Raw genomic sequence first — 12,369 nt, 5'->3', positions numbered from 1 at the left:
ATTGATTTACTATCATTTACAGTAGCAAACTAATAAGCAATTGCATGTCCCCTTAAACTATCCCCTAAACTCCATTTTGAAAATTAGGCAAGTTTGATTTAGTTTAAAAGGGATATAAATTAGTGAGGTTTGAATAAAGTTAAATTATAGTTAATTGATTTAATATCATGTCATAAGAAATTAATAAGTCAACCATCCCCCAAGTAAGTTTCATCAATCAGGTAAATATGATTTAGTTTAATATTTTTAAAATTTAGTCTAATAAGTTTAGAATTAAGTAGGTTTATAGTTAATTGATTTATTAGCAAATTATTAATATGTTGTGTTTTGTTATTTGATAATAGATTGCATTTTGTTATTTGATAGTATTGGTTGACTAAGAAATCTAATGTTTCAATTATAAATTTATAAATTTAATTTATTTTTAAAATAATATTTGTTATGGTTAATATATTGATTTGAAAATAATTAAATTTGATATTTTAATATATTATCTTAATTCAGTTTGTATATGATGTCATCATTATGAATTTGATTGATTTTATTATTTTTAATTTTAGAATAGAGATTGACAAGTTGTTGAAATATTGATTGTTTCTTATTTTTGTGTGCATTATATTTTATATTTGTTATGTTGTTTGTGTAGCACTTTTTATTTTTATTATTGGTTTGTAGACATTTTTATTTTCCATATTTATGTACTATATATTGTTATTCACTTTTTTTAACAACTTCAACTTCCACTATAGCTCCATGACAAGAAATATGTGATAATAATAATAATATAATATAATAATACTATAGTATAATATGATAATAATATTGTAATACTTCCCTTCTGTTTTATCTCGTCTTCTTCCTTTCCTCCCCACTATTAACATCCAGAGATCAACCCCAATAATATTATAATATTATAAATATAACAATAATTCATAATATGTAATATTATTATTATTATATTAATATTTTTTCAATAATTTTTTGTTAAGAAAATTGTATCTAATCTTTGGTGAAAAAAAAAAATTAATATGAAAAAAATTCTAATATGTAATTGTTTGAAACGATACTTTTTAAATAAAAATAAGGTGTCCTTAACTCTCCTTAAATCTAAATATCAAAAATTAAGTTTCATTTCCATCATTAACTTTGAGATTAGATTTTACTACACTAGGTTCCACTTGAATGTAAAAATTCCTATTGTAATATTTTAATTTGATTTACTATCATTTTCTCACTGGACTTATAGTTAGTACTCATGTATTAATAGTTAATTTACGTACCTGTTAATTGCACACATTTTTTGTTAATAAATATTTCATATTTAGCTTTTATGCTCCCATATTCATTATATTTTTTTATCCTTTTTATTTTAGGTCTCCTACAACTAGATGGTGTGATTATCAATTCTAGAACTTAGGACTCGTGTAACTGTAACGTTCTTACTTCTAGAATCTTATAATAGTTTTTTAATCCAGTGCTACCTCAACTATATTAGTCACTGTTAAAAACCCATTGGTCCTTAGGGGATTCATTTGCAAACCACTACCAAATCAAGGTCCTTTCAATCACATTATTCAACCATAAATACTAATGGTGTCAAAGGCTTTATTACCAATGTTGAAATGGACCTATAGAGTCACATTAGATGGGTCACAATAATGTGTAACACAATAAGGGTGGGATTTCATATTACCAATGTTGAAATGGACCGAAATGGACCTATAGAGTCATATTAGATGGGTCACAATAATGTGTAATACAATAAGGATGGGGTCTCATGAAAGAACTTGAGCTTCTAATTTTTAGGAAGAGGAGATCTCACGAAGAAGAAAAAATTGCTACCAAGTATTTGAAATCTTTGCCTAAAAAATAGAGATCCTACTTTTTAGGCTTGGGGCTAGAAATTGCCCCACCAACTTAGGGATGTTATCTACCACTTGTCGAACATTTGAGTTCAGATTTCCATTAAAAGATAGTTTTGAAGGGAAAAAAAAAATGTTATTATTTTATCACTGCACATAGTATAGAAGACAGAGACATTATATTCATGAGACCACCTGCATCCTTAAATTTGGGGGCTTATAGCAATTCCAGCTCTATTTTTTAGGAAGCCAATACCCCTCCATGGGACCCAGCCTAAGAATATCATTTAGCATCTATTAAGATTACCACATCCCACTGTCCTTGTATTGTTGAAGCACATACTACCTCGCCATAAAATAACACAATTGGATGTAAAAACCAACAACCTTAATCTTCTTAAAGAATGTCCAAGGAGCAAATTTCTATTATAAATCCCAGAAAATGAACTTATAATTGGTATCAGTTAAAACACAACCAAGTTTTTTAGACCAAACACACAATTTAAGATGAGCTAAAGGCAGACATTCAAAGTTCACATAAATCTGCACATCAGATCACACTTGCATTGGTAAGGTCTGCAAGGGTCTGACTAATCCTAAAATTGTGGAGTTGACCCTCAGTGATGGAGAATAAATTTTCAGATTCTAAGGAATTCATTCAGTCATTCTTAATTTTTCTACACATTGAAAAATGACTTTAACATCAGTCAGCATATTTGCATTGGATATCAACTGCTTGAGTTAGCTCATGTAGGAGAAAAAAACTTTTAATTTATAATCTTGGTGTATAAAACCAGGTTAGATTTTGATCCTTTTATTTGTGTATAATCTCTTCAAGAATTGACATACCTCATGATGATTTCATGATGATATGCCTGCCTACATTACGTCTCAAAGCTTTGTATTGGGAATTCAAATATAGATCCCTAGTTTCCAGACAAGTTGCACATTGGGGAGAGCATAGTTAGCAATCTAAACCAGAATAAGAAATCTGTGGTTGGCCCTGCACATCACCAGCACAAAATCAAAATCATGTCTATCTTGTTCTGATGTCAAAAACCCATTTTGTATCTTTCACAAATTTAAGTTTGAGGGTCTGTCTACAATTTACGAAATCCGTGCTTGGCCCTGCACATCACCAGCACAAAATCAAAATCATGTCTAACTTGTTCTGATGTCACAAACCCATTTTGTATCTTCCACAGATTTAAGGTTGTGGTTGTGTCTACAATTTACGAAATCTGTGGTTGGCCCTGCACTTCACCAGCACAAAATCAAAATATGGTCTAACTTGTTCTGATGTCACAAACCCATTTCGTATCTTTCAGAGATTTAAGTTGGTGGGTCTGTCTACAGTTTACACTACTTTAAGAGCTGCAAGATTGGATGCTTTCAGCCTGATTGCATGTTTGTTTTAATTCCTGAATAGGTCACCATTACATTAGACTTCACCTTCAGGCTTAGGGTCTTATCATCACACTCTACCTCACTTTCAGGCTTTGGATGCTTTTAGCCTCTGATTGCATGTTTGTTTTGATTCCATCTGCGAGTGAATAGGTCACAATTACATTCAACCTCACTTTCATGCATTGGGGTAAATCATCGCAATCTACCTGCAGTTCTAGTTGATCATGGTTAAAGAAATGCTAGAAGTCACTTTTGGTCTATCCTCATCATAGTAGAGACCAACAGAAACTATCATAAATGCAATAGCACTGGGTAATATAGTTATGAACAATAAAATGAAATGAGTCAACTACCACATGTTAGATCAGAAAATGACTTTGAGTGTCCACAAGTAACACTAATTCAAGTCTCAAAATGTGAGATAGCATTGGTCCCAATCAGCTTTCACCTGTCTGCTAAGCTTAGTATCAAGTGGATGGAAGAAACTCTTTTAGCTAGTTTGCTAAAGATAATGAATCCAGAATCAGAAATCCAAATCAACTGCAAAATATAAAATGTGAGGTTCAGGCAATATGAGTGGACAGAGATCTAAAAATACTAAAACTATAGCCATTCAGGGTTGTATCAAAATGTTAGGGTGTCTCTTTTTGTTAAAAATTCCAGAAACTTACACTCAAGCCGGTTTCTATTGGTCAATGCAAGAGAATAATTAAAATACATTCCTGGTATTTGATTATAGATTGTAATGGAAAAATTCCAAGATGGTACAACAATTTTAATTATTTATTAAAACCCTGAAAAGAGAAGAAATGCCTTCTCTTAAACTAATATTAAAAGCTCGGCGAAATCAAGGATCATTAATGTTCTCAAGAAACCAACTCACAATGAAGGTACATAATCCAGAAGGATCTACATTAAGCTACCAAACGTGTGAAATTGAGTTGGATTACTGCAAGGTGGTGTACTGCCATAATGCCATTCAAAGAAAAAGGAAGTTTTTTATGCCATAGCAACCTTTTACAAAATAGGCAGCTTTTACAAATGATCATGATTTTTGTATATATAAACTTGTAAAAGACATTTTCTCAATAGAAAATTCAATTACAAACACTAGGCTTGATTTTGCCAAGTTTACTATACATAGATTATAATAATGAAACGACAACCCAAATTTTGAGTTACTAATCAGTATTAACAACTCTGCTAAATACAGCCCAACCTTCACTAGCTGATGTGTTAACACTTGCATAAAGTGCCCAGAACGTTTTAACCTGTAACATGAATATCATCCAACATATCTGTAAGGGTTTGCCTTTCTAAAACATGGCCTGTTGCACAACATAAAAGATGGACTGATTACAAGGTAACTGAGAATTTTTATTGTTAAAAGCTCTACAAACACATGATACAAGAAGTTGTCTCTTGTCTGCAGTGGCAGCTGCACCAAACCTTATTTCCTGCAGGTTTCTAAAGCCAGTCAAAATGGCAACAAACTCTACAGATTGAGACTTTATATATGATTTTCAGATTGAAAACAGATTTTGCTATATCACTGGTAAGTGGGGAAAACAACAACAATGAATACATCCGGATAACAATTGATTGCAAATGCAGAGTAGCTTTCCAACAGCACTCCACCACAAAAATTTGCAATCAATCCATCACTGGTTTGAAGAGAATAATATGAGGTTAGCTTGTCAAAAGGAGAACTCAGTATCCTACATGTTACTACAATCAATCCAAATCGCTATCTGAACTTTCCATTGCCTTCAGCCCCCTGGGTTTCTGCAGAGTATAATAACACAAACAATGCAATCACTTTAGTAGGTTTGTAATGTAAAGATGATGGTTTCAATCAAAGCAAAGCCTTGTGAAGCAAGCAAAAACTACAACAAATAGAGGCAAACTAAATGTAGGGAAAGAGATATATATTCTTGGTAAAAGCATTCCCCAAAAAGGCTCTATATGTCGGAGAAAAAGAAAACAAACCTTCTTAATACACTTTTTTTCTCTAACTTCATATCGTCCCCTTGTTAAATCTGAAAGCCAGCTACCAGGAAAGCAATTCTACAAATACAAAATGAGAAGCATGTTAAGCAGAATCCTGTCCTGATTGTGTAGATCTACTGAAAACAAAACAAGAAAAACATGAAAAGATTTTAGTAATACCTGTAGAATCCTCTCAACATTCTTTGGTCGTTTTTTAGGTCTCTGGGATAGTTTGGTGCCTTTCATGACAAGAAAATCATCTTCCTTTTCTTTGCGAGATAATGATAACAAAATTCTTGGCCATTCAAATGTTTCCAAATTGACCTTCTCTGGAGGTGCATGGGCCTCTGCATCTGATGGTGTAGAAGTGCAAACCATTGCACCAGTTACTGTACCGTTCCCAAAAGCATTTGGACTGAAGCAAGGAACTGTTTTGTCATGCTTGTCATGACAACCTGGTAAATGTGTATCTATCTTTTGACAGAGAGTACTGTTGAGGTGGGTACCATTCATACCTTCCCAGTTCCTGGCAAAACATAGTTTCTATAATTAAAATTACCCCAAAAAAGGTAACTAAGCACACATCAAGAAGAGAAAACAGAATTTTTTTTAACAGATAATTTTTTTCATCAATTTATGTTCAAACCCTCAACTGACCTTTTGATGGAGCCAGATGTGCAAGCCCTCAATGTCATGCTTCTTGAATTGACAATTACTTGAGATTCCCCAGGGACTTTCTGCTTTTCAGGCCTTGTAACTTGTCTTTCAATGCGAAGAATTTTTCTAGGGGGCAAGCAAGAATCTTCCCCTATACTTCTAGATTCTGGCTTGTAAGCACGAGGCCTTTTCTTCCACTGTAAAAGCATATCACCGCCTTCTTTCAGGGCCCTGGGAGCTATATATCCCTCATTAGATTTCTGGAATGGTTCAGAGAGAATATTCTTGTTCTCATTTCCATTTTCATATTCCTGCTCTTTAAAAAGTTCAGTCTCATCAGTACTCCTCATGGATGAGGATCCTCCTTTGAAGTTGAATCTTCCCACATTGAATGTAAATTTGCCTTCTGAGGAAACTTTGTTAAAATCCCTACCACCATTCTCAAGATCATTTTCCTTGCTATATATTTTTAGATGCGGCTTCTTTCCATTAATAGGATGGTGATGCAGAATTTCTGAATTTACACCTTGATACCTGCACATACATACAATGTTCATCTGAGTGACTCGTTGAAAGGACACAACCCTATGTTACAAACCGATAATGGAAAGTTCTACGACAACCCAGATTCACAACAAACAAGAAACTTCCATTACACGTAAATAACTGCTTAGTATAAGTACCAAAGACAAATTCACCCTAAGATTTTCTTCTTGGCAACACAAAACTAAATACTTTAATGGTGTTCTAAAAGATTTTCACGAAGCTCAATAGAAGACCCACAAATCACATATTCACATAAACTAAATATTATCAATAATACTACAAAATTCTAATCCCTTGCCATCGAAAGGCACTGGAACCGATGCAAGATTTCAGAGGGCTAAATCCAGTATAAACGAACCATAAAAAGCGTCTTCTTCTTCTTTCCTTCTAAAACGACAGCCCTAAAACAAGAATACTGCTTCAAATAGGCTCTAAAGTACTTCAAACATTAAAAAGACCCTTAAATTACATGTTGGCGGGATCAATCTCATCCATGGTACTAATCCATTAAAACCCCATGTCTGTACCAGACGAGACCCAAAAAAGAGGCCATAAAATCAATAGCACATGAACATTAAAACCTGTGAAACTGCTACAAGAAAAATTTAAAATTAAAATTTCATTACCAGTAAAATCAATCTTACAATAAAAAATCATACACAGCAAAAACAAACGGGCAACCAAATAAATAAATAAAAATTTGAAAAAAACTTCAAATATCTGATTAAATGAAATAGTTTTGCCTAAACAGACCGATCCAGGCAGATATCAGTTATTTCTAAAGCAAATTAAACAGAATGCATTAGAAGCAGCCGCGCTGCAAACAATTTTCTTTTTTGATCCGGCAGATAAAATAAACTTAGAATAACAAAGAAAAAACACAACTCTATGGCTGGATCTTCGCCATAGTAATAACAATAGCAGTATGAACAAAGCCTTTATGGTTTTTCTGTTACAGCAACTTCAGACTGGAAGTAAAAATAAATGGGTTCTATATACACAGTTGGAGCACTAAAATATACTTAAGCCCAAAAACAATATATCAGAAAAACGTTCCAAAACACAGATTCAAAACAAACCTCATAGCACAAATTGATTCAGACCGCTCACAAACAGTCGCCGAGGATGCATATGAGTTCTTTATCCGAAAGCCAAAACCTGCCATTTCAGAAGCCAACAAATACAAAAGCTTCAAATGGGTGTTCCAAAGCCACAGAAGTATATATGTCTATCAGCTAAAGATGACTGGAACAAGAGAAATCGGGTATATAAATAACTTGAGAACTCAAACGAGGAACAGATGTTGGTATGTATTTTTAGACCTTCTGGAGCGGAATTTTGGAACTTGGTAGAGCAGAATCAATGGAAAAATGGCCGACCCAACAGATGAAATCATGTGAGTAAGTGTTTTTGCAGAGCAGAGCAGAGCAGAACAACCACAATCTCGCTCAGAGAAATAGAAGAATTTTGCATGGATGAATGAATCAAATGTATTCTCCTATTGAGGATTTGGTTCACCTTTTTTTTTCAATTTTTTTTTCATTGTTTAAATCAGATTATATTTAATGTTTGATTTTAGTGGTGCAATTAATCCCTAATGAAATTGATAACAGTGTTGCTTGAAGAAAAAAGCTTATCCCTATCACCTCCTCCTTATTTTTGGGAAACAAGAGAAAGACATGGGATTTTTATAAAATAAAAATTATAATAATAAATACTCTATTTTAGGTATTTCTTTTCATTCTCTCACCTGTCTGGTTTACTGTCAAAGAATATATGGGGGTTTCTAAAGCGTACCTTTTTATAGTTTTTATTAATTCATTTATATATATATATATATATATATATATATATATATATATATATATATATATATTTATATATATGTATAGATATATGTATAGGTATATATGTATAGATATACATATATATGAAAGAGAAATTCAGAATGCTTTGTTAAATATTGAAGGATTTTCAAAAGAATTTTTTTTTTTTTAATTATCAATATAAAATTTTAAATCATTTTAAAATTATTATTGTTTAGCTAAATTTAGATATTAGTATGGAACTTTAAGATAAGAGAAATTTATTACAAAATTTTGAATGGGAAAGAAAAGTTAGAAAGGGATAAAAAGATTAAAAAGTATGTTAAAGAATAAATACTATAAGGTGTTTTTCACAATTCATAATAATTTTTGTTGTTGTTTCTAGATTCAATTGTGTATTTATTTTTCTTTGCATCAATGTTTCTAATCACACTATGTGATCCATCATTAGGGTGAAAGAGAGCTTAGGAATATAACCTCCTTGGTTCTACAACAATCTACTTTTCTACTGGTGAGCTCTCTTTCATCCTCATAATGTTGTTTCTAATAAATTTGTCATAAAGTTGAAGATATAAGTTTTTCACAATCCATAACAAGTGCCACATAGTGGTGGGTACTTGCCTTAATAATTTTTAGTTTAATAATAATATTTGTTATAAATATTTAGAAATATTTATTTATTGTAACTAGTATGTTATTTTCTTAAATTTGTTTTGTTTTATTTTATTGTTTGAAATTTAGTGAAATATTGGTAAGGCAAAAGTTTTAATTTGAGTTTTAACAAAATTTGTATTTGTTTAATGTAACTAATACTCATTTGAGGTGATGCATTATTAATTTGTATACAAAATAGTAAACATAAGAATTATGTAATTAAAATATATGTGTAAACATGTCAATTAAATTTCAATTAGATGCATTTATTAACAATATTTATTAATTATAACTAGAATTTGAAATTTAGTGAATTATTTGCAGAGGCAAAAATTGCCATGATGAGTTAGAATATCATCTCCTCCATTTGATAAAGCGAATTTGCTTTGCTTAACCATCCTTCCCTAGGAGAAAACAAGCAAAAAAAAGTAATAAATAACATTGTATTTAAGTCGGTGTGAATCAAAGAGAGAACGCGATAGGTTCCATATTTAACATTGAATTTAAGTTAGAAAATAGTAATTTTAACCCGCTCCAACCTGAATAGTCTTATGCTCTTTTAAAATGTCATGACCAAGTTTGATATCACTAACTGTTAAAGATCTGCAATTCTTGAGAACAATGTGTGCATAAAATTTACATCTACCTTAATTGGGAATGCACACATTAAAAGATTTTGTTACCATTCTCCCAAATGAAATGAATCCCTATTAGACTTCCTGCAAGCATGGATATTTATCAATATACACTAAAATGCAAGTAGACCATTACCTGTCGCTCACGTTGGAATCTAATAATAGCCTTATCTTCATCTCCAAGACTCTCATCATTTTCCCCAAACCGTCTATCCAAGAACATATTAGCTTTCCCACTATCAATTGAATTATTCGAAAAAGATGAAGAAAATCAAGCTTTTAGTGCCTTGCATAAATTGAACCATGAAAAAATATTTAGAAAAGCATGTATCTATTATGTTTAGCCCTGTATGAGTATATATTGTCGGTAGTCTTTATGGGTGCTGATATTTTGTTTCTACTCACAAAATAATTGTTCTACTATTGCTAAAGCATCTGAATAAATTTAAACCATTGCAGTGTAATGGTAATGGAAAGAGATCCAGCAAATGGAGAAAATATTGAGAATATTTATCCTTACCACAAGATTTATGTCAAAGTGTATGGCTCCATAAGCAGTCCAAATTAATCTATTGGCAAACATGGCAACAGACAAGTGAAGAGGCATGTATGTCACACTCTTCTCTCGAATAACCTTTCTTTGAATAAAAATTACAGAATTATTTATCAATGTTGATGTATTATCAATAAGGCTAATTTTCGCCATTGAAAATTGTTGAAAGTGTAAAAGCCCCAAAGAATGAAGATATCAGAAAGATTAGCCCCAGCATCTTCAACTACGATACAAACAAACAAAATATGAATCATCCACTTTACATATAACTGGCATTCACTATCTTGTGGAAACTCAAAAGAAACCCTACAAAATATTCACCCTAAGCAGTTTAAATAGCAAAATAAAACTCGGATTATGAGGCAAACAGATTATGCTTGCAATGGCGAGGAGTGGCATCCAGAAAAATGGAACTACCTACAAAATAAGAGATATAATGCTAATGGAACTATCCGCAAAATAAGAGATATAATGTTGCTTATGGGAAAAGAGATCATGCTGCTACGAAGAAGGAGGAGTGGCATCGAGAAAAGTGGAACTTTCCCAAAAATAACATAGATCATCCCAAAAACCTTGTATAACAATGAAAACGGTGTGATACAAAACAAGCTAAAAATGCCAATCATTTACAAGCAAAATATTTTTTGTAAATTATAAAGTTAACAAACATGCATCTATATTATATATAAAATTAAACAAAATTAAAGAAAACAAAATATTTTGTTTTCATTGGTCTAAATAATTTTATTGAATAACCATTTAAACACGACAAATGAATTTTCATTACAATAGTATTGCCTAACGGCAAGTACTAATAATTCTTTTTTGTGTATGTTTTTTTCTTTTTTAAAAAATAATTTTCAAGTGTAGAACATTGTGAAAGAGGGTTCATCTACAAATGATAACAAATTAAACATATTTGAAAAGTAAAGAGTTCACATCTTTCATCTCCATAAGCTATAAGTCTCAAAGAGAGTTCAACTCCCCATTAAAGAGGCAAAAGAATCATTCCCTGATCCCATTATAAAGACAATGTCTTAAAAATTTAAATGATTGTCAATTCCAAATTCCATCAAACGGATCTAATAACACCCTCTTTATAAACAATGCTAAAAAAACCTTCAAAATAGATAATAATTTTAAAATTAAATATAATCTCAAATTTAAATAATCTCATCTTTAAAGTAAATATATATCATAATGATGTTAAAGTTCTAAATGAATATTTCCAAAAACTTTATAAATCTTATCTCTAACAAAATAAATACTTTAAAATTAATATCTTTTTACAAATTATTTTTCTAAATTTTTTAAAGACAATAATATATTTTTAACATAAAATCTCATAAAATTTTGAACTCCCAAAAACAAATATTAAAAAAAAAAGCTTTAATACTCTACACATTGCTCATTAAAATATGAGCATTACCTTGCCATATCCATCAATTCTTATGAAAGATTCGAGTGTGTATGTTTTAGCCTTATTAGAATTATTCGAATAATTTAAAAGAACCCGACTTAATTGAAGTTGAATTCATCGCTTGCTAAGGTTTCACTTTTGTGGATTAATATAATAAAAGCATTCTATATGGTGAGTGCTTTAGTTCTTTATGTATAAGAAATTTTATAATTTTGATAAAATATTTCTTTATTAAGATGTACAATATCTTGTAATAAATCTATTTATTATTATTATTGAAAAAAGATTTAATGATATGGTGTATAGTTATATAAGTGAATTGGATTTATTTTTTGTGAATTAATATAATAAAAGCAATCTATTCAGTCAATGTTTTAATATATCATAGTTTTCATGTGCATGAATTATTTTGAGTATATATAACTTCATAATTTCAGTAAATTACCATTTAACTAAATATTTGTAAATGGTGTTTATCAAGATGTAATTTTGATGAAATGTTACTATCTAAATGATCATAGATGGTGCTTAAAAAGATGAACAATGTCTTCTAATAAATATAGCTTTATAGGTAGAGCTTCCATATCAACACCCACCTCATTTTGTCTCTTGCCCTCTACTTAATTATAATTCTTGGGTTGAGCATAATTTGATCGTTAGTGGGTTTACAATCATTTAAGGGAGTGCCTTAGAGAGACAACGCAATGAGGGATGGTGGAGTTAAAACTCTTGTCATTTGTTGTCTATTGTGGATGTGTGTTCTCTCATTGAGCCTCTGAAATGATGTCATTTTGTTCATGGTAGTTGGGCAATTCAAACT

At 31.0% G+C, this 12,369-nt stretch overlaps 1 protein-coding gene across 2 annotated transcripts; it reads right to left on the bottom strand.

Annotated features, from left to right (window-relative positions):
- Positions 1–4,242: 4,242 nt before the first annotated feature.
- On the bottom strand, positions 4,243–8,025 carry LOC131074805 (uncharacterized). Of its 2 annotated transcripts, XM_059207207.1 has the most exons (7): positions 7,784–8,025; positions 7,541–7,619; positions 5,916–6,449; positions 5,439–5,784; positions 5,259–5,336; positions 4,992–5,054; positions 4,243–4,540 (listed from the first exon to the last, which is right to left on the bottom strand). In XM_059207207.1, exons 2-6 carry the CDS (start codon positions 7,543–7,545, stop codon positions 5,004–5,006), a joined length of 1,014 nt encoding a protein of 337 aa, XP_059063190.1. In that variant the 5' UTR covers positions 7,546–7,619; positions 7,784–8,025; the 3' UTR covers positions 4,243–4,540; positions 4,992–5,003. The 2 variants fall into 2 exon arrangements, with proteins under 2 accessions (XP_059063190.1, XP_057867470.1); XM_058011487.2 differs by having other exon boundaries at positions 4,243–5,054; positions 7,784–8,023.
- Positions 8,026–12,369: the final 4,344 nt, after the last annotated feature.

Source organism: Cryptomeria japonica, chromosome 6, assembly GCF_030272615.1.
Source record: "Cryptomeria japonica chromosome 6, Sugi_1.0, whole genome shotgun sequence".
Lineage (NCBI taxonomy): Eukaryota > Viridiplantae > Streptophyta > Pinopsida > Cupressales > Cupressaceae > Cryptomeria > Cryptomeria japonica.
The sequence above is the reverse complement of the archived record's forward strand: the minus strand, read 5'-3'. Positions and strand labels throughout refer to the sequence as shown.

Coding starts and splice junctions, on each gene's coding strand:
- LOC131074805 (XM_059207207.1), bottom strand. Junction 5,337..5,438: donor ATGTTGAGAGGATTCTACAG/GTATTACTAAAA, acceptor TTGTATTTGTAG/AATTGCTTTCCTGGTAGCTG. Junction 5,055..5,258: donor AAAAAAAGTGTATTAAGAAG/GTTTGTTTTCTT, acceptor TATACTCTGCAG/AAACCCAGGGGGCTGAAGGC.